Genomic DNA, 21,165 nt, shown 5'->3' with positions numbered 1-21,165 from the left:
ATGTAGTATGTCTATTTCCATTTTGCTGCTTTTAATATTTTCTCTTTATCATTGGTTTTCAGCAATCTGATTATAATGTTCTTTTCTATGGTTTTCTTTATGATTGTGCTGTTTGAGAATTGTTAAATTTCTTAGGTCTGTGGACTCATCATTATCATCAAATTTATAAAAACTTGGCCATTATTCAAATATTTTTCATGTCTCCCACACCTCTCCTTCTGGATTCCAATTATACTCGTATTATACCATGTGTTACTGTCGCACAGGGTGCTGAAGCTCTTTTCATGTATTTCAGTTTTCTCAGATTCATTTTGGATAGTTTTAATTGCTATGTACTTCAATGTCAATGATCTTTTCTTCTGTAGTATTTAATCGGCTATTAATTCCATCCATACTGGTTTTCATTTCATACATATTTTCATCTCTAGAAGTTCCATTTGTTTATTGTTCTATTTTTCTTTGTATAATGCTTATGTTTTTTCTTTTCTTTCCATGAATATAAGAATCATATTTATAATAATTGTTTTAAAATCTTTGTCTGTTAATTCCATCATTCCTAGGTCTGGTTCTGTTGACTAATTCCTGCCCCTACCCACAACCCCACAACTTCTTCATATGCCTAGTAATTTCTGACTGGAGATCAGACATTGTGACTTTTACATTGCTGAATGCTGGATTTTGTTGTATAGTTACTGCTTATTAGCTTGATCCTCTCGAGTCTTTTAAGACAAATCTAGAGAATCCTTTATTCTAGAGCAAATTTGGCCCCCCTTCCAAGTTATGCTTCTTCTGGGAGTCTCTACTGAATGTTCATGTAGTCAGTGATGCCTCTCCTCTCTAGCTGGCGAGAAGTCAAATGATTTCTGGTCCTGAGTGAGCACTAAGAGTTATTCATTTTACAGCTTCTGCTGCTGCTTCTGCTGCTAAGTCACTTCAGTCGTGTCTGACTCTGTGCAACCCCATAGACGGCAACCCCAGGTTCCTCTGTCCACAGGATTATCCAGGCAAGAATACTGGAGTGGGGTGCCGCTTCCTTCTCCTTTACAGTTTCTGGTAACTGCTGTCTCCTGGGAAGTTGTGCCTGGCTTTGTGGCTCAGAATTTAACCAAAGCCTCAGACTGTGAGCTGAAGCAATGTAAGGTTAATTTCATTTGCTTCTCTTTCCTCAGATCAAAGTCCTGTCTTGCCTATTGTCCAGTGTTAAAAACAGTATTTTCATGTGTTTTTATCTGGTGTTCTAGCTGTTAACAGCAGGATAGGAATTCCCACAGCAGTTAATGCTTTGTGGATACATGATTTGAATTTTTACATTAAAAAAAAAAAAAGCAGTCATAAATCTCTATTTATTCTTTCTAAAAGGACAGTCTGAGTTTTCTAAGGAAAATGAGGCCAAAATAGTAATATAAAGTTAATACATAGTATGTACCATCTAAAGTTTTCAATCCTTAAAATAACTGGAAATTGTTGTCATTTTCTTTCTCCTTTTTAAAAGAATCCTTAGCCATCCATTGCTTCCTTAAAGTCAGAGCCAGTAGCATAAATATCCTTATTTGTTCTATAAGCAGTAATGATGATGGGGGTCATGAAATTAGGTGATTAACTTGTCTACCTGTTGTTCTCCCTCACCACCATCCAGTCTTCTTTCTACATGTGAAAATATTCAACCACAGATTTCAAGAAGGAGTCAGAGTTGAATTAAAATAAAAGATAGGAATCTGTGAATCTTAAATACATAAACTATGGAAGATTTCACACTAATATATCAGTTTCATGGGTAAGTGCTTAGGGATTACTGTTTCAAAATAACTGAGACAAAGTAAACAGACAAAGTTAAGGTTTTTATCACTCAGTTTAACTTTTTTCTTTAAGATTATGAAGTTGTTAAAAGGAGTTAAATATGAAAGCTTTGAAAAACTTGGCATAGATAGCACATTTCAGAACTAACAAATCTTTAATATAATACCGCTTTTGAAATAAATCCCCAGGTCTCCTCCTTTCCCACACACGCGATTATAATGCAAATATTAGATTTCTTGTTTTGCAACCAAAGAATAACAATTACCAAAGTTCCTCAAGTTTAATAATATACAAAATGGCTGTTGGTTGTACTGAAGTCACAATGGGAATTTACAAGCTAATGACAGCTGTCATCTACTATTCTCTAGAGTTAAATATTCTTTTCAAATGCAAATTGCATCAAGTAGCTTTTTGGTTGGTTAAAAAAAATCTTTTGCTCTGATTTCCATTTCAATAAATAAGAAATAATCTAAAGTATGTTCTGGAGCAGTGTACTTCAAAGAAACCTAGAAATTATGGGGCATCCAATATAAATACTGAGAGACAGAATATGACAACTGAAGTAGGAATAAAAATTAAAAGGCAAGGAATTTTCCAGAGTAAAAAGAGAACTGCAAGGACAACGGATATCAGGTTAAAGAAGTAATATATTAAATAAATATTTTAAAAATGCTTGGGAGAATTATAGAAAAAGTCCTATAGTAAAAATGCTTGTTATTTAACCAACTGTTAAAATTCGTAGGAGGAAAATTAATCAGTGTTAAAAATAATTAGCAAAATCTCCTCTAAAATATATAATTTTATGAACACTGTGACTGAACACAAGTTTGTGTGCCTGATGCACAGTGAAGTGAAACAAACTGAAATGTCAAAGAATGTCAAAGTCTGGTACAGAGAAAGGTTTACTGGAGTGCCAATCAAGGAAAATGGGTGGCTCAAAAATCCCAAACTTCCCAATGGTTTAGGGGGAGAAGTTTTTTTTTTTTTAATACTATTAATTAATTTATTTTTCAACTGAAGGATAACTGCTTTACAGAATTTTGTTGTTTTTTGTCAAACCTCAACATGAATCAGCCATAGGTATACATATGTCCCCTCCCTCTTGAACCTCCCTCCCATCTCACCCCTCTAGGTTGATACAAAGCCCCTGAGACATACAGCAAATTCTCACTGGCTATCTATTTTACATATGGTAATGTAAGTTTCCATGTTACTCTCTCCATACATCTCACCCTCTCCTTCCCTCTCCCCATGTCCGTAAATCTGTTCTCTATGTTTGTTTATCCACTGCTGCCCTGCAATTAAATTCTTTGGTACTATCTTTCTAGATTCCATATATATGTGTGAGTATATCTTTCTCTTTCTGACTTAACTTCACTCTGTATAATAGGCTCTAGGTTCATCCACCTCATTAGAATTGACTCAAATGCATTCCTTTATAGGGCTGAGTAATATTCCATTGTGTATATGTACCACAACTTCTTTATCCATTCATCTGTTGACAGACAGCTAGGTTGCTTCCATGTTGTAGCTATTGTAAATAGTGCTGCAGTGAACAGTGGGGTACATGTGTCTTCAATTTTGACTTACTCAGGGTATATGCCTAGGAATGGGATTACTGGGTCATATGGCGGTTTTATTCCTAGTTTTTTAAGGAATCTGGGGGAGAAGTTTTTATAGGCAAAGTCTGGGATGAGTGCTGCAGGGTTTGTGACTTTCCTCTGATTGGCTGATGGTGAGGTAACTGGATGGTGCCCCAGGAATCATGTGCTCAGTCTGAAGTTACCATCTTTCACCTGGGTGGGGGTCTCAGTTCCTGCAGAAGAGCTCAAAAATATTATATGGATATACATGTAATTCATATTACATGTATATACTGCCCCAAGGCTGCCCTATTGTTTCTTGATTGCTCCTCCTTTGTTTCTGCACTCCCTCTGCTCCCTGATTAGCAACTGTTTGAATCAGCTCTTTATAACATAGAAGGCTGAATGAAGCCTATTTTCTATAAACAAGAAATGGGGACCCAGAAAGGATTTGTACACAGGAGACACACAGGGTCTTGCTTGGTTTCAACAAAACTGTATATCTCTTAAGAAAAGGTATAATAAGGAAGCACATTTAGGGTGTTCTCTGCAGAGATACTTAGAACTGAACTTTATATGATAGATGATTCCAGTGGCTTATGACCTTGCCATCATCTGTTTCTTTTCTTTCTCTTTTTCTCTACTATTCTGTGTTAAGAATATGAAATACAATAAAAGAATTTTAGTGAGGGTTAAAGAAATCATACAGACTATAAGGGCCGTTCTTCTATGCTACTGTTGCTAAGTCATGAAGTCATGTCCAACTTTTTTGCAACCCCATTTCCTTTACCATGGGAAATGATGTCATTTCCAGGGATCTTCCTGACCCAGGGATCAAACTCGTGTCTCCTGCATTGGCAGGCGGATTCTTTACCACTGAGCTAGCTGGAGAGCCTGCCCTTCTTCTATAGCTGAGAACAATAAAGTACAGCAAGGTTAGATGATACTCCTACGGTCCACCCATGTTGTCCCAAATGGCGAGATGTCATCCTTTTTATGGAATATGCTGTTGTACATATATACCACCTCTTTATCCATTCATCTATCGGTGGACACGTAGGTCACTCTGATATCGTGGCTACTGTAAATAATGCTACAATTAACATAAGGGTACATGTATCTTCTCAAATTAGTGTTTTTATTTTCTTCAAAAAAAAAATTCCTGGAAGTAGGATTGCTTAATCATATTACAGTAGTTCTATTTTTAATTTTTCTGAGGAACCTCCATACTGGTTTCCATAGTTACTATACCAATTTACATTCCCACCTTTTCTTCACATTCTCCTCAACACTGTTATTTCCTTTTTGGTAATAGCCATTCTGTCAGGTGTAAGTGATATCTCATTGTAGCGTGATTTGCATTTTCCTGATGATCAGTGACATTGAGCATCTTTTCATGTGTCTGTTGGCTATCTGTATGTCTTCTTTGGGGGAACATCTATTTAGGTCTTTTGCCCAATAATGTTGAGTTGTGTGAGTTCTTTATATAATTTGGATATTACCCTCTTATCAGATAAATCATTTGCAAATATCTTCTCCTACTTAATTGGGTGCCTTTTCATTTTGTTGATAGTTTCCTTTGTTGTGCAGAAGCTTTTTAGTTTGAAGTGGTCCCATTGTTTATTTTGCCTTTGTTTACCTTCTCTGAGGATACATATACAAAAAATATTGGTAAGACCTATGTCAAAAGTGTACTGTGAATGTTTTCTTTTGGTTATCTGGGGTCTTTTATCTTTCCATATGAAGTTTAGAATTATTTGTTCTAGTTCTGTAGAAGAAAAAAAAATATCACTGGTATTTTGATTGGGATTGCACTGAATTTGTAGATTACTGTGGGGAGTACGATCATCTTAGCAAGAATAATTCTTCTAATCCATGAGCATGGTATATCTTTCCATTTGTTCATGTCATCTGGAATTTATCAAAGTCTTAAAGTTTTCTAAGTATTTACCTCCTTGGTTAGATTTATTTTTAGGTACTTTATTATTTTTGATGCAATTATTAATGAGATTATTTTCTTAATTTCTCTTCTTGAGAGTTCATTGTTAGTTTATAGAAACACAATAGTGTTTGCTTTTTTTTTTGGCTGCACCACATGACTTCTGGAATCTTAGTTCCCCACCAGGGATCAAACCCACCTCCCCTGCCACCCCCCACTGCAGTGGAATTGCAGGGTCCTGACCATTAGATTGCTAGGGAATTCCTGTAACAGATTCCTAGACATTAATTTTTTACCCTGAAACTTTACTGAATTCATTTATTAGTTCTTTTTAAAAAATTGTTTATTTCTGGCTGAGCTGTACGCAGGTTTTCTCTAGTTGTGTCCAGTAAGCGCTTCTCTTATGGTGCATGGGTTTCTCATTGTGGTGGCTTCTCGTGCTGTGGGGCACAGGCTCTAGAGTGGGAGGGCGTCAGAAGTTGCGCTTCCTGGGTTCTAGAGAGCTGGCAGCACAGGGGTTGCAGCACAGGGGTTTAGCTGCCGCGTGGCATGTGGAATCTTCCTGGACCAGGGATTGAAGCTGTGTACCCTGCACTGGCAGGCAGACTCTCAACCACTGAAACACCTGGGAAGTCTAGAATCATAAATTTAGTAGTTTGATAAATCCAGCTGTTGGGTCCTTCCAAGTGGCAATATAAATTAACTTAGTGAAATCACTGTGAACCTAAGGTGAATTAGTGTTTGTACAACTGAACCTCTCTCTGTAGAACTATGTAAAAAACAGTTATGTAAAGTTACTACTAGGCTTAAATGATAAAATTTGTGAAAAGAGAATTATAAACCTTTTAAAAAAATATATGGTAATATTGGTTTTAGGCTTCCCTGGTGGCTCAGAAGGTAAAGAATCTGCCTGCAATGTGGGAGACCCGGATTTGAACCCTGGATCAGGAAAATTCCCTGGAGGAGGAAATGGCAACTGTCTCCAGTTTTCTTGCCTAGAAAATTCCATGGAGAGAGAAGCCTGACGGGCTACAGTCCATGGGGTCACAAAGAGTCAGACATGGCTGAGCACGTGACACTTATTATTGGTCTTACGTTAAACATGTCAACTACAAATTGGCACTTGCCACGAGGCCTGGCATGCTGCAGTCCATGGGGTTGCAAAAGAGTCAGACATGACTAAGCAATGATTGAAGAGCAATAACAATGACAACAAAGACCATTGATAGTGACGAACAACAAGGGCTTTTGCTATCGGTCTCTGCAGAGATGAAAGCCTATGAGGCTGCAGCTGTTGACCTTCAACACCCACTGAGGGAGTTCAGGGTGGAGTGAGGCTCTCTGTGTGCCAGAGAATCTGGTGGAACAGGGCTTTAGATAATTAGATATTTTCAGGAACTGATTTCATCATCCCAATTCTTGTATCTCTTCATATCTAGAAAAGCACTAAATCATTAAATGACAATATCTGCTCCTCGTGACTAGTAGAAATCTTTTGTAAAGTAAGCACTGATTGCAATGAACTCCCTCTTCACCAGAATCTTATATATTGACCTTCCCCCACTACCTCTTTGGAACAGTTTCTCAGAGCTATCTGAGGTGATGTCTCCCAGGCTGCAGTCCTCATTTTGACTCAAATAAAACTTAATTTGCAACTCTCAAGTTGTGCATCTTTTTTTGTCTACAAATAGTAGAACAACCTATATAACTTTTGTTGAATCTGTTTCTTTTAAAATCTGTTTATGAAGATAATTAATCTCTCACAAATGTCAAAAGCATTTGGGTTAAATAAAAGGTCATCCACATCCTTCATCTATTCATTATGAGAATTAAATATTTTATATTGTTTTGTAAAAATAAAATCCTGTCCTAATGTAGTGCCCTGGCATTTTTTTCTTTTTTAAGAATAATTATTTTCATGGTGCTGCTTTGAAAATAACTTCATTAATCCTTGACTTTTGACCCACTTTCATTTCTGGATGGTGTAAAGTGGAATACAATCCTAAAGTACAGAGAGTAAAGTACAGTAGAAGAATGAGAGATGTTAGAATCTCAGATTTGAAAACAGTTCCTGAAAATCTCAAATTCTACCACAGGAAACACCTCGAATGTATGGGCACATTACTGAATATACCCTTAACTCATTCATCTTACCTTTAATACAGAGATTCTAATAACTCACAAGGAGGTTGAGAAGATTCAATGAAGATATAGAAAAATGCTTTCCTTGGTAGTTTTTCTTGCTTTTTCTAAAATCTACAGTCTAAAAAGCTAAAGTCTATCTAAAGTCATACAAATTTCCATGAGAAAATTTCCAGTCAAAATTTTAAACCCCAAGAGAACAAAAATGACTTGTTCCACCGAGGGCAACAAGGAGAAAAAGAGCATAAATTATATAAACCAATTCCTGTTCCTAGGTATTTCTGGATAACAGACCTCCTCGACAACCCAAAGAAGGTATGGATTCCCGCCTTACACCTATTTCCTAAAAAAATTCAAACAATTTGTACATAAAAATTTTAGATACAACACATTTGTTGCATTGAAAAGTTATTTCCTTCATATTAACTGTTACGGACTGAATTGCGATCTTCCAAAATTTGTATTTCTGAAACTCTAATTCGCCCTCTGCCTATCTGGAGATAGGATCACTCAGAGTTAATTAAGGTGAAAGGAAAAGATAAAGGTAATCTGATAATCTGTTGTGCTAATCTGATAGTACAACGGCTATATATATGAAGAGTTAGAGCTTTCCCCACACCTTCACTAGGTGGAAACACAGTGAGAAGGTGGCCATCTGCCAGCTAGGAACAGAGTTCTGATCAGAACTTAACCATGCTGACACCCTGATCATGGAATTCTAGCTTCCAAAACTGTGAGAAAATAAATTTTTGTTGTTTAAGTTATTCAGTCTACAGTATTTTGTTATGGCATACTACTAGTGAGCAGACTAGTACACTGCCATGTTTTTAAAATAAATGTTAACAAAAATTGAAGCATTTTTCCTCATTTTAAACAAGTAAGTCATTTTCTGTGTTTTTTTTAAAAGAAATAAAAATTTACAAATTAAAACAGAAAATAAACTTTAATTCTATATAAAAGGATATTTCAATTATAAGACTGGTATTGTTTGGCTTGAATAAAAAGTCACATAATGGCTTGGCTTTGGAACATGCTAACTTGATATTGTATAGGAGACAGGGATCAAGACCATCCCCATGGAAAAGAAATGCAAAAAGGCAAAACAGTTGTCTGAGTAGGCCTTACAAATAGCTGTGAAAAGAAGAGAAGCGAAAAGCAAAGGAGAAAAGGAAAGATATTCCCATTTGAATGCAGAGTTCCAAAGAATAGCAAGGACAGATAAGAAAGCCTTCCTCAGAGATCAATGCAAAGAAATAGAGGAAAACAACAGAACGGGAAAGATGAGAGATCTCTTCAAGAAAATTAGGCATACCAAGGGAACATTTCATGCAAAGATGGGTTCGATAAAGGACAGAAATGGTATGGACCTAACAGAAGCAGAAGATATTAAGAAGAGGTGGCAAGAATATACAGAAGGACTGTACAAAAAAGATCTTCACAACCCAGATAATCACGATGGTGTGATCACTCACCTAGAGTCAGACATCCTGGAATGTGAAGTCAGGTGGGCCTTAGAAAGCATCACTACAAACAAAGCTAGTGGAGGTGATGGAATTCCAGTTGAGCTATTTCAAATCCTGAAAGATGATGCTGTGAAAGTGCTGCATTCAATATGCCAGGAAATTTGGAAAACTCAGCAGTGGCCACAGGACTGGAAAAGGTCAGTTTTCATTCCAATCCCAAAGAAAGGCAATCCCAAAGAATGCTCAAACCACCGCACAATTGCACTCATCTCACATACTAGTAAAGTAATGCTCAAAATTCTCCAAGCCAGGCTTCAGCAATACGTGAACCATGAACTTCCAGATGTTCAAGGTGGTTTTAGAAAACGCAGAGGAACCAGAGATCAAATTGCCAACATCTGCTGGATCATCGAAAAAGCAAGAGTTCCAGAAAAACATCTATTTCTGCTTTATTGACTGTGCCAAAGCCTTTGACTGTGTGGATCACAATAAACTATGGAAAATTCTGAAAGAGATGGGAATGCACACCATCTGATCCACCTCTTGAGAAAACTATATGCAGGTCAGGAAGCAACAGTTAGAACTGGACATGGACCAACAGACTGATTCCAAATAGGAAAAGGAGTATATCAAGGCTGTATACTGTCACCCTGCTTATTTAACTTATATGCAGAGTACATCATGAGAAACACTGGGCTGGAAGAAGAACAAGCTGGAATCAAGATTGTCGGGAGAAATATCAATAACCTCAGATATGCAGATGACACCACCCTTATGGCAGAAAGTGAAGAAGAACTAAAAAGCCTCTTGATGAAAGTGAAAGAGGAGAGTGAAAAAGTTGGCTTAAAGCTCAACATTCAGAAAACTAAGATCATGGCATCCAGTCCCATCACTTCATGGCAAATAGATGGGGAGACAGTGGAAACAGTGTCAGACTTAATTTTTCTGGGCTCCAAAATCACTGCAGATGGTGACTGCAGCCATGAAATTAAAAGACGCTTACTCCTTGGAAGGAAAGTTATGACCAACCTAGAGAGCATAGCAAAAAGCAGAGACACTACTTTGCCAACAAAGGTCCATCTAGTCAAGGCTATGGTTTTTCCAGTATTCATGTATGGATGTGAGAGTCAGACTGTGAAGAAAGCTGAGCGCCGAAAAATTGATGCTTTTGAACTGTGGTGTTGGAGAAGACTCTTGAGAGTCCCTTGGACTGCAAGGAGATCCAACCAGTCCATCCTAAAGGAGATCAGTCCTGGGTGTTCATTGGAAAGACTGATGCTGAAGCTGAAACTCCAATACTTTGGCCACCTCATGCGAAGAGTTGACTCATTTGAAATGACCCTGATGCTGGGAGGGATTGGGGTCAGGAGGAGAAGGGGACGGCAGAGGATGAGATGGCTGGATGGCATCACCGTCTTGATGGACATGAGTTTGAGTAAACTCCGGGAGTTGGTGATGGACAGGGAGGCCTGGCGTGTTGTGGTTCATGGGGTCACAAAGAGTCAGAGCTGAGCTGAACTGAACTGAACTTAAATATTACCTTTGATATCTTAAAAGGTTGTGTGTTTCTGTTTTGATGAAAAGAAGCTGTAAAAACTCAGAGACTCTGGGAAAGGTATATGGTAACACAACTCTCAGTTCACTTCGCCAGATGATGCTTGGCTAAGCATGTGTAAGGAACCTAAGATTTCTTCTAAGACTCTCAGAATTGAATTTATATTACTCTCTTTTTTGATGCATATCAAATAGTGAAATGACTGGAAATCCAAGTTCCAGTTTTAAGGTTTCTGAGTGGAAGTAATCTTCAAGAGCTCTAAGTTTTTTCTAATTCTTACAGAGAAACTGACAAACCTTTCCATTCATGACTAGCCTAGAGAGAAACTTTCTCCAGCAGCTGAAAAATCACAAGGTTGTCTACTTCTATCTATTTCAGAGCTATAGCTTGGTTAAAAGGGTTCATGAGTTTTCTACCAAGTACAAAATAATGACTGTAAGGTCTTGAACTGGAAGATTATGCTCATTCATAAAGACCCAAACATCCCCCAAGTTAATAAAGACATAACTAAAAACACTCCCTTGTAATAAACTTTCTCTTAAAAAGCAAAACTCCTGTCCAAAGTTTAATCTAGCAAAGGAGAATTTATATTTTTATTCTTTTTCTCACAAAGTCTTGTTCTCATAATACTGACTACTTCTGTGGTAGCAGGCAAGGCCTCTTTTAGGGATGGTGGAAGTCTTCAATGCCAATGAAAAAAACCAATGCATTGTTGCAACGGATAGAGCTCTTTTCTTCTCTGAGGTCATAAAAGCATGCATGTTGCTAAGTTTGGAAGATGTGCCATCTGTTCACAGAGTACCAAGATCTTTCTTAGAGAAAAAAAAAAAAAAATCCTGGTAGTTATTTTGGAAAAGAAATTTAACACTATTTCAAAGATGGTGATAGCCATTAACGTTAACAGCTTTTCTAATTTCCATAAGAGATCACAAATAAGGGATTTTTCTTTGTATCAAAATGTATATTAACAGACGAAAATTGGAAACTATCTCCTTAAAACAATATCAGTAGTTTCACCAAGTCACATTCTGGAGGGAAATGTCATAGTCTCCGATTTCCTCAAAACTTACATCAAAATATTGAAATAAATGATAGCAAACCTAGAATGGATGACATCATCTGAATTGTGATATAAATTTACCTCTGCTCCACACTGCTGCTGCTGCTGCTAAGTCGCTTTCGTTGTGTCCGACTCTGTGCGACCCTATAGACGTCAGCCCACCAGGCTCCCCCGTCCCTGGGATTCTCCAGGCAAGAACACTGGAGTGGGATGCCATTTCCTTCTCCACTGCTCCACACTAACCCAGTTTAAATACTATCAGCACATAAAGTTTAAACATCTTTCCAAGTTCACATGGTTGTTTTTCCTAGCAATGTGAAAGTCAGTTTTATAAAAGCCTTCAAAAAGACTTTTGTGATGCAACAAGTTCAACCATATTTTGGTACTTCAAACTGAAACTCCTACTTACCAAAAAAAAGTTCAAACTGTAGGATATATTTTTTAAATGGCAAAATAAGGTGTTTCAGCTTTCCCAATCTCACATCTAGGTTGGTGAGAAGTGTACCCATATTAAAACACTGAGGTTTTCTGTTTCTATCATTTTTTGTGATTTTATTACTTGTGTTTCCTTTTTGTTGTTAGGTTTTTAAAAGCTAGAAGGAAAGACAGTGGTGGGGTATGTTTATGCCCTCAATATAAATGATGACAATAAATATAGAATTTCCAACTGTATATGAATAGCCATTAATAATAAAACATGATTTTAAAAAATCTACCCTTTCCCACAAAATTATTTTAAAAGTAACGTGAAAAATTCTGGGATATATAAAGAATGCATACAAATCAATACTAAGAAGCCAGTCAATTTTTTTAGACAGGCAAAAAGTTTGGCACTTCATTGAAGAACATATTTGAATGGTTAATGAGTACACTAAAAGATGCCCAACATCTTGATCATCAGTGAAATGCAAATTAAAACCTCAATGAAATAATACTACAAATCCACTAGAATGTCTATTATCAAGAAGTATGACTACACCAAGTGTTGGGGAGGATATAGGGAGACTAGAAAACTTAAATACTGCTGGTAGGAATGCAAAGTGGGACAGCCACTTTGGAAAACAGTTTTGCAGTTTCTTAAAAAGTTAAGTACATGACGAAAGAAACTGAAGACCACACAAGCAGTTGTACAGATAAGCTATGTTCTTAGACTGGAAGAATCAACATTGTTAAAATGACCATATTACCCAAGGCAATGTACAAATTCAATGCAATCCCTGTCAAATTATCAGTGACATTTTTCACAGAACTGGAAGAAAAAAATATTTAATCTGTATGGAAATACAAAAGACTCTGAATAGCCAAAAACAACCTTGAGAAAGAAGAATGGAGCTAGCAGATCTCGCTCCCTGACTTCAGACTGTACCACAAAGTCACAGTCACCAAAGCAGCATGGTGCCAGCACGAAAAGAGACACATAGGTCAGTGGGACAGGATAGCAGGTGCAGAAACAAACCCACACACTTACGGTCAATTTATCTAAGACAAAGAAGGCAAGAATACAAAGGAGAAAAGACAGTTTCTTCAGTAAGTGGTGCTGGGAAAACCGGGCAACTACACATGAAAAAGTAAAATTAGAATACTCTCTAACACGATATACAAAAATAAACCCAAAATGGATTAAAGACCTAAATATAAGATCAGATACTCTAAAACTCCTAGAGAAAAATTAAGGTAGAACACTCTTTGACATAAATCACAGCAATATTTTTTTGGATCCACCTCCTGGAATACTAAAAACAAAAATAAACAAATGGGATCTAATTAAACCTAAAATTTTGCACAGCAAAGGAAATCATAAACAAAACAAAAAGGACAATGTACAAAATGGGAGAAAATATCTGCAAACAAATTGACCAAAATGGGATCAATTTCCATAATATGCAAACAGCTTGTATACCTCAATACTAAAAAAACCCCCAACCCAATTAAAAAAAATGGGCAGAAGACCTAAATAGGCATTTCACCAAAGAAGACATACAGATGGCCAAGAAGCACATGGAAAGATGATCAACATCACTAATTATTAGAGAAATGCAAATGAAAACTACAATGAGGTACCACCTCACACTGGTGAGAATGGCCATCATCAAAAAATCTATAAATAGCAAATGCTGGAGAGGGTGTAGAGAAAAGAGAACCTCCTACACTGTCGGTGTGAATGTAAATTGGTGCATCAGCTATGGAGAACATTAAGGTGGTTCCTTAAAAAAGTAAAATAGAGTTTCCACAAGTTCCAGCAATCCTACTCCTGAGCATATATATATGGAAAAAATGAAAATTCTAATTTGAAAAGATACATGCACCCCAATGTTCACTGCAGCACTATTTACAATAGCCAAGACGTGGAACCAACCTAAATGTTCATCAACAGATGAGTGGATAAAGAAGATGTGGGGTATATATATATAAATACATACATACATATGTAATAGAATATTACTCAGCCACAAAAAGTTTAAACAATGCCATCTATAGTAACACAGATTGATCTAGAGATTATTGTACTAAGTGAAGTCAGACAAAGACAAATATTGTATGATATCATTTATATGTGGAGTCTAAAAAATGCAAATGAACTTATTTACACAATAGAAATGAACTCACAGACACAGAAAACACACTTGCACCCAAGGGGAAAGGGGGAAGGATAAATTGGGAATTTCCAATTAAGAGATACAAACTACCATATATAAAATACATAAAAAACCAAGGACCTATTGAATAGCACAGGGAACTATATTCAATATCTATAATAACATATAATAGGAAAAATATGAAAATAATGCACATATGTATGTAAAACTGAATCACTTTGCTGTACATATGGAACAGTGTAAATCAACTAAACCGCAATAAAGAAATTACGCATATACTTACCATACGACCCAGACATCCCACTCCTAGTATCTACTCAAGAGATATAAAAACATATATCCATACAAAGACTTATATGCAAATGTTGATAGCAGTATTACTCTTAATAGTCCAAGATGGAAAACAATCCAAATGTTTTTCATTTGGTGAATGAAAAAACAAAATGTGTATTTCCATTTATTTCCATATATAAGAATTCTATGCAGCAATAAAAACAAAGACCTTCAAACCATGTTACAATATGGATAAACCGCAAAAGCATTAGGATACGTAAAAGAGGCTAGATGCAAAAGACTACAAATTGAATGAGTCCATTTATATGACATTTAAAAAAAGGTTTAACTACAGAGAGACAAAGCAGATTAGTGTTTGCCTAAGGCTTAGGGTAGGAGCAGGGACTGCTTGCAAAACAGGAACAAGAGAACTTTTAGGGGTAAGGAAATAGTCTAAAGCTGGATTGTTATTATGCTTGCATGATGTTAGGTGAATTTTATGGTACATAAAATATACATAAATAAAGTTTTTTAAAAAGTAATGGGACAAAAAACAAAGTAAAAAACTAGGGCACATATCTAGTTACTTAGGTTAAGAATTTATATATATTATCTATATGTGGGTTAAACAGATTGTTGTTTATTATTAAACAGGAATTTTGATAACTGTGCATTGCTAAAATTAATTATCCTCAAACAATTTTTGTAAGGAAATTTTACATTTTTTGTTAACTACAAAACAACATTTCTTTCTATCACAGCTCTCAATTCAAGGCTAATTAAGTAGCATTACATTTCTGGATAGAGAAATGAAGGCAGCTAGGGAGACTATTTTTCTTGCTTCTTACTCAGCTTCCCTACAGTGAAGATATGTCCTGGCTTACTGCATTTAAAACTGTCAGGACAACTCTGGTTGTCCTCCACGTGTTCTCAAAAGTGTCCTGGGTTGGATGATAAATTATATAGTCAACCTGTCTGTAGCAGAATTGTTCTCATTCTTAATCCTTAATTTTCATTACTATGAAGGGGAACCCCTGAAAGTTTTGAAAGCCTTTAAATAGGTTATAAACCATACAATCATAAAAATTTCAGATAGTCATTTTATAAAGGAGGATCTGGGGCATAGAAAAATTAAAATGAGAAGCCCTAAATCACATTGTTTTGATTAAGGTTTTTAACGCTACCACATACACACCACTCTTTATACAATAAGAGTTTTTGTTGGATACGTACATTTTTCTCTTGGAGGTAGTAATTATTACTATCTCCATTTCACATATAAGGCAGGAGGTTTTAAGAAGGTAATTACTTTGTCTAAGATTAAACCAAGGCTTAAAAGTGAACACTGGGATGCAAATCCTGATTACAAACCTAAACACAACCTCTAAGCATAACGCCTCTCATGAAAGGGACCATGGGCACGGGTACAGGGATGTGCGTGTGTGCACAATGTGGCCGAAGCAGTTCTTGAGTTGAGGTTCATGAGACCAGGGATCCGTGAGTTGGGCTGAGAGAGCCTGTATCACTAAGAAATTATATGTAACATTTCCTATGTGTATATAAAATTTTCTTCTAGAGAGAGAATGTAAAGCTTTTACCAGATCCTCAAAAGTATTTATGACATAAGTAAAATTGAGAACCTTATAGATTGCTTTGGTAGGGAGGTTAAACATTTAAGATACTCTATATTTTACAACAGCTATCATAGTCATAACTAGAACATTTGTCAAACAACAAAACTAATAAGCAATTACTGAGAGGCAGTATATATATTATATATGTATATATAATATATATATATTATTGCTTGTGTGTGTGTGCTCAGTCTTATCCAACTCTTTGCGACCCCCTGGACTATAGTCCGCCAGGTTAATAATGTAGTATTTTGGATTTTGCACGGTTTTTAAAAAAGAGGATCAAGCCCTCATTTGATATGTTAATAGAACATGACCCAGTAGCCGTGACAGTAGTGAAGAATGAATGATGGGAGAGATGTTTACTATTGGTGGCTAAATTCTGTTGAAATAGCTGTGCGTTAAGCAGAGTTTTCTTATATGCTATACCAGCTTAAAGTAAGATTAATTTAGAAGTACTAAATAAGAAAGGTACATAAATTGACAGTAGAAAGGACAACAAATTGTATTAAATCAAATAATTTTCTGCTTCTGTTTTTTGATAAGTAATACAAGTTGATTTTCTTAAGAAGGACAATAGTATTCATAGGAATTTTGGGAGTAACTTTTTCAAAAGTATGTATCATTTTACCTTTGTAAAAATATTGTCTATAACCCCTCATACAACATAGAGTCAACATACTAGCATTTATGCCCTGGGATAACATTCAGCCAGACACCCTAGTACAACTTGACTACTGTTAAATTATTGAAAGACGTGACCCCTGTAGCCTTGCCTGGAGAATCTCCATGGATAGAGCAGCCTGGTGGGCTACAGTCCGGGGATTGCAGAGTCGGACATGACTGAGCGACTAAGCACAGCACGTAGCACATACAGATTGGTACACAGGATAATAGTAACTGTATTACATGACAGAATTAGTAATAAAAATTTCAATATAAAATCATTAGGTCAAATTATTTGCCACTGAATATCATAATAAAACTGGTACAAGAGTCCTGCTGGAATGTGACTTAGTTGCCACTGAATATACATAGCTTAATGAATATATGTTTATTGATACTGACACCAAATATTTAATAATTTTAGACAACAGTATAAAAACAAGAAGTTTTTAAGTGAAACGCTTCAGCAAAAGCTGAGAGGATTCATCACTATGAACAATATGTTTATACTGGAGAAATTTTCTCTTTATTGAAACTCTCCAATTGTTTTGATTCTGGCCTATTTTTTAAGAAAAATAAATTTGTATGACAATCTGAGAATGGGAAACAGTGAGAAAGAAAAAAAAAGCACTGGACATTAAAAAAATTTGCCATAACTCACCATCAGAGGGCACAACAGTACTGCAATAAACAACTCCCAAATTAGGCCAAGAAGAGAGCCTCTGGTGTACCTAGAAAATACAAAAAGACACATCCTTTGTCAGGGCACACAACAAATGCTATATGCATATGTGTATGAATATAATAAATAATAGCTTTTAAATCATTTAAATAATATGTATTCTTTAGCGGAAAAGTTAAAAAATCCAGATAAAGGAAAAGTCTCGCAAACTCTTTTCATCCTAAGATGTTAGTGATGCACATTTTGGTTTATTTCAAGATTTCATACAAACACATTTACACACAGACACCCATACAAACTGTTTTTTCATCTAGTTTTTTAAACACTTAATACTGGTTTTAAGCACTGTCAAGTCTAAACAAAACTTTGTTTCTTGTTCCTCTTACCAGTTTTTAGACCTGCATTTCCTTTATGTCTTACTAGGAATAAGACAGTTATTAAATAGCTATATCACTACTCTACTGTTATTGGGTAGACATCTAGTCTTTCTGTTTACTCTCCTTTTTCTGTTTTAATTTGGTCAGGTAACTTCATTCCTGGAGTCTTTAATCCTTATCATCATCTGAATATTAGGAGGAACTCACACTAATATCCACTTTTACTACTTCCTCCAAAAGTGGTGTCCTTGTGGATTTAGGTTTAGAATTTAGGCTCTCACAATTAAACTAAGTTTCAGAAAGATTATTGAATATGTTTATGACTTGCTAAATGCTTAATTTATCCCCTTGTACCTTTTAATTTCCTAGCCTCAAAAAGTATTAAAGGAGGAAGAAAAGAACACATTAATGGACTAAAAACCAACATATTAGCCTCAGAGCCAGATATTATATTCCACTCCAAGAATCCAAACAAAAATCATTTAGGACTCTAAGACAATGCACACCTAACAAAACTATGACATATAACAGACATCTTTCAAGTTAGTATCATAAATTCCTACCTCTTACCAGCTTAAGAAAGCATGCAGAATGCAAGACTGTTTTCCAAAAATGAAAAAAAAACCACTTAAATCACTTGAGACTTCACAGCTGATCATTACACATTAATGTTTTGATGCCGTCATTGAGAATCTTTAAGTTAATATACATAACAACTTTAGTGTAGACTGCCACTTTCAGATTCTTTTTGTTTCAAAACATTTAGTTAAACTCAATTTTACTCAGAGATCAAAGGCGGCTCTGGTTAAATACAGGCGTGCTGGGAAATCCTACAATCCTAATCCTTTGCTTCAACACTTTTAATGGGGATCAGAATCCTTAGCTCCATAAAGATGTTTTGAAAAGGAAGATGAGTCTAAACTCTTATTCTACAAATGAGAAAACTGAGACTCAGAGAGGGAAAGTAACTTACAAAGAGTCACATATCAGAATCAGGATTAGAACTCAGGCCTCAATACTGCTAACCATCTTCTATACAAAATACACAGGGCCTGGATCTCGTCCTCTGTAGGTCTCAATTGGCTCAACTATAACTTTAGGATGCTTTGTTGTTGTGCAGTATCTAAGTTTTATCCAACTCTTTGTGACCTCGTGGACTGCAGCACGCCAGACTTCCCTGTCCTTCACTATCTCCCAGAGTTTGCTCAAGTTCATGTCCATTGAGTAGGTGATCCATTTCATCCTTTGCTGCAGCTCTTCTCTCCTCCTGCCCTCAATCTCTCCCAGCATCAGGGTCTTTTCCAATGAGTCGGCTCTTTGCATCAGGTGGCCAAAGTACTGGAGCTTCGGCTTCAGCATCAGTCCTTTCAATGAATATTCAGGATTGATTTCCTTTAGGATTGACCGGTTTGATCTCCTTGCTGTCCAAGAGACTCAAGAGTCTTCTCCAGCACCACAATTAGAAAGTATCAATTCTTACGATGCTTAGCTATGGTTTAACAAGATGCTTTTATTTTAAATGTTTAAGTTATCTTATTCAGTTAGACCAGAAAAAGCAAGTCTATGATATAAAATAATCTGGACAGTCTATCATACACTATTTTATATGTGCGTGTGTGTGTGTGTGCACGCATATATGTCTAAGCATTTGTGGAGATTTTTTAAAACGCAAATGGTAGCATGCTACCATTAGTCATTTGTCCCTTTAATACATTATAATAAAAGGTTATCTGTCAAGAGATACATGATACTTGATTCCACCCTGGTGACTCAGATGGGAAAGAACCTGACTGCAATGCAGGAGACCTGGGTTCAATCCCTGGATCCGGAAGATCCTCTGGAGGAGGCATGGCAACCCACTCTAGTATTCTTGCCTTCCGGAGAATCCCATGGAGTCAGACACAACCAAAGCAACTAAACATGAGCAGGATACTTGAATGAATATTCTTACATGTGGGCACAGACATCCAAGAATAAAATACTTCAAGAGAAAGTGCTAGGTTAAAGATATGTGCTCTTCAACTTTTGAAAGCTATTACCAAGTTGTTTTTCATGGAGGTTATATGAATTCACATACCTATCAAATATACTCTAATTCAGTAAATGCATTAGACCACTAAATGGTCTCTATGCCCTCCTAAACAATGGACTACTATCAAACTTTGTTATGTTTCCAATATTGCAGGTGAACAGTTTCACCACAACTGTAATTTGCATTTGTTTTGTATTGAGTGATAATTTATACATATTTTAATCTAAGAGTTAGTTGTATTTGTTTTCCTACGCAAAAAGTATTTACATCTTTTGCCATTTTTTGAATCTTGATCTTGGTCTTGAATATTATTTTGTAGAAAATCTTTAAATATTAAGAAAATTACCCCTTGGTCAACCAAAAACCCCTTGGTTATAAAAATATCCTTGTTTTTATTTTTACTTTGTTAATGGCATTTTTGTAAGAACACAATTTTCATGTTTTAAGAGTCAAACTTTTCAATCTTTTCTGTGTGGTTTAAGGGGCCTGTGTCATGTATCTTAGCAGGTTTCCCTACTTTGAGAATATTATAAAATTCTTCCATGGCCTCTAGTTTATTTTCTCAGGTTTAAATCTTTGACTCATTAGGAATTAATTTTAGTCAGTTAAGAAGTAGCAATCCAACTTACCTCTAATGATAACATAGCTATCCCTTATATTTAATAATTCATTTTCCCTCTTATTTTAAACGCTACCTTTTTAATTTCCCAAATACCTACATCAATTTGGATCTTTTTCTGTCCAATGATCTGTATGTTCATGCTCTAGTGGTGGTTTGGTCACTAAGTCATGCTCGACTTCTGCAACCCCACTGACTACAGGCTCATCTGTCCATACAATTTTCCAGGCGAGAGTACTGGAGTGGGTGGCCATTTCCTTCTCCAGGGGATCTGCCTGACCCAGGGATAGAATGCAAGTCTCCTGTACTGCAGGCAGATTCTTCACCAAGTGAGCTACCGTTTTAACATTCTAGCTTTATTTTTTACATCTAGCAGGGTGGGGTATTTTCCCTTATTACTTTCCTTTAAGAATTTTCCTTGCTATTTTTGCTTATTTGTATCTCCATATGTAATTCAGAGTCAGTATTTTTAGTTACATACATATGCACAAAGACACACACACTCATGACACCAATCAGCTTCAAAAGTAACACTGCATTGGGACTAAGAGCATAGAATTTATAATTAACCCTGAGTTAAGATTCTGTAATGTACTCTAACTGCAGCCTCTGCAAGTTCATTAGCCTCTTTGTGCCTCAGTTTTCACTGAAAAATGGGCAAAGTGTAATACCAGTAGTTACCACATAAAGTTGCCATGAAGACGAAATGATAAATACATATAAAGCATTTAGAAAGAGCCTGGCGT

The 21,165-nt window shown here is 36.1% G+C and overlaps 1 protein-coding gene across 1 annotated transcript in view; it reads right to left on the bottom strand.

The window, feature by feature from the left end:
• MCU (mitochondrial calcium uniporter) overlaps positions 1–21,165 on the bottom strand; it is a 207,053-nt gene that overhangs the window by 31,131 nt on the left and 154,757 nt on the right. Inside the window, exon 2 of the mRNA XM_065922547.1 lies at positions 17,371–17,440. Coding sequence (XP_065778619.1) covers positions 17,371–17,440 — 70 coding nt within the window. The remainder of the gene's footprint in view (positions 1–17,370; positions 17,441–21,165) is intronic.

This window comes from Muntiacus reevesi, chromosome 2 (genome assembly GCF_963930625.1).
Source record: "Muntiacus reevesi chromosome 2, mMunRee1.1, whole genome shotgun sequence".
NCBI lineage: Eukaryota > Metazoa > Chordata > Mammalia > Artiodactyla > Cervidae > Muntiacus > Muntiacus reevesi.
The sequence above is the reverse complement of the archived record's forward strand: the minus strand, read 5'-3'. Positions and strand labels throughout refer to the sequence as shown.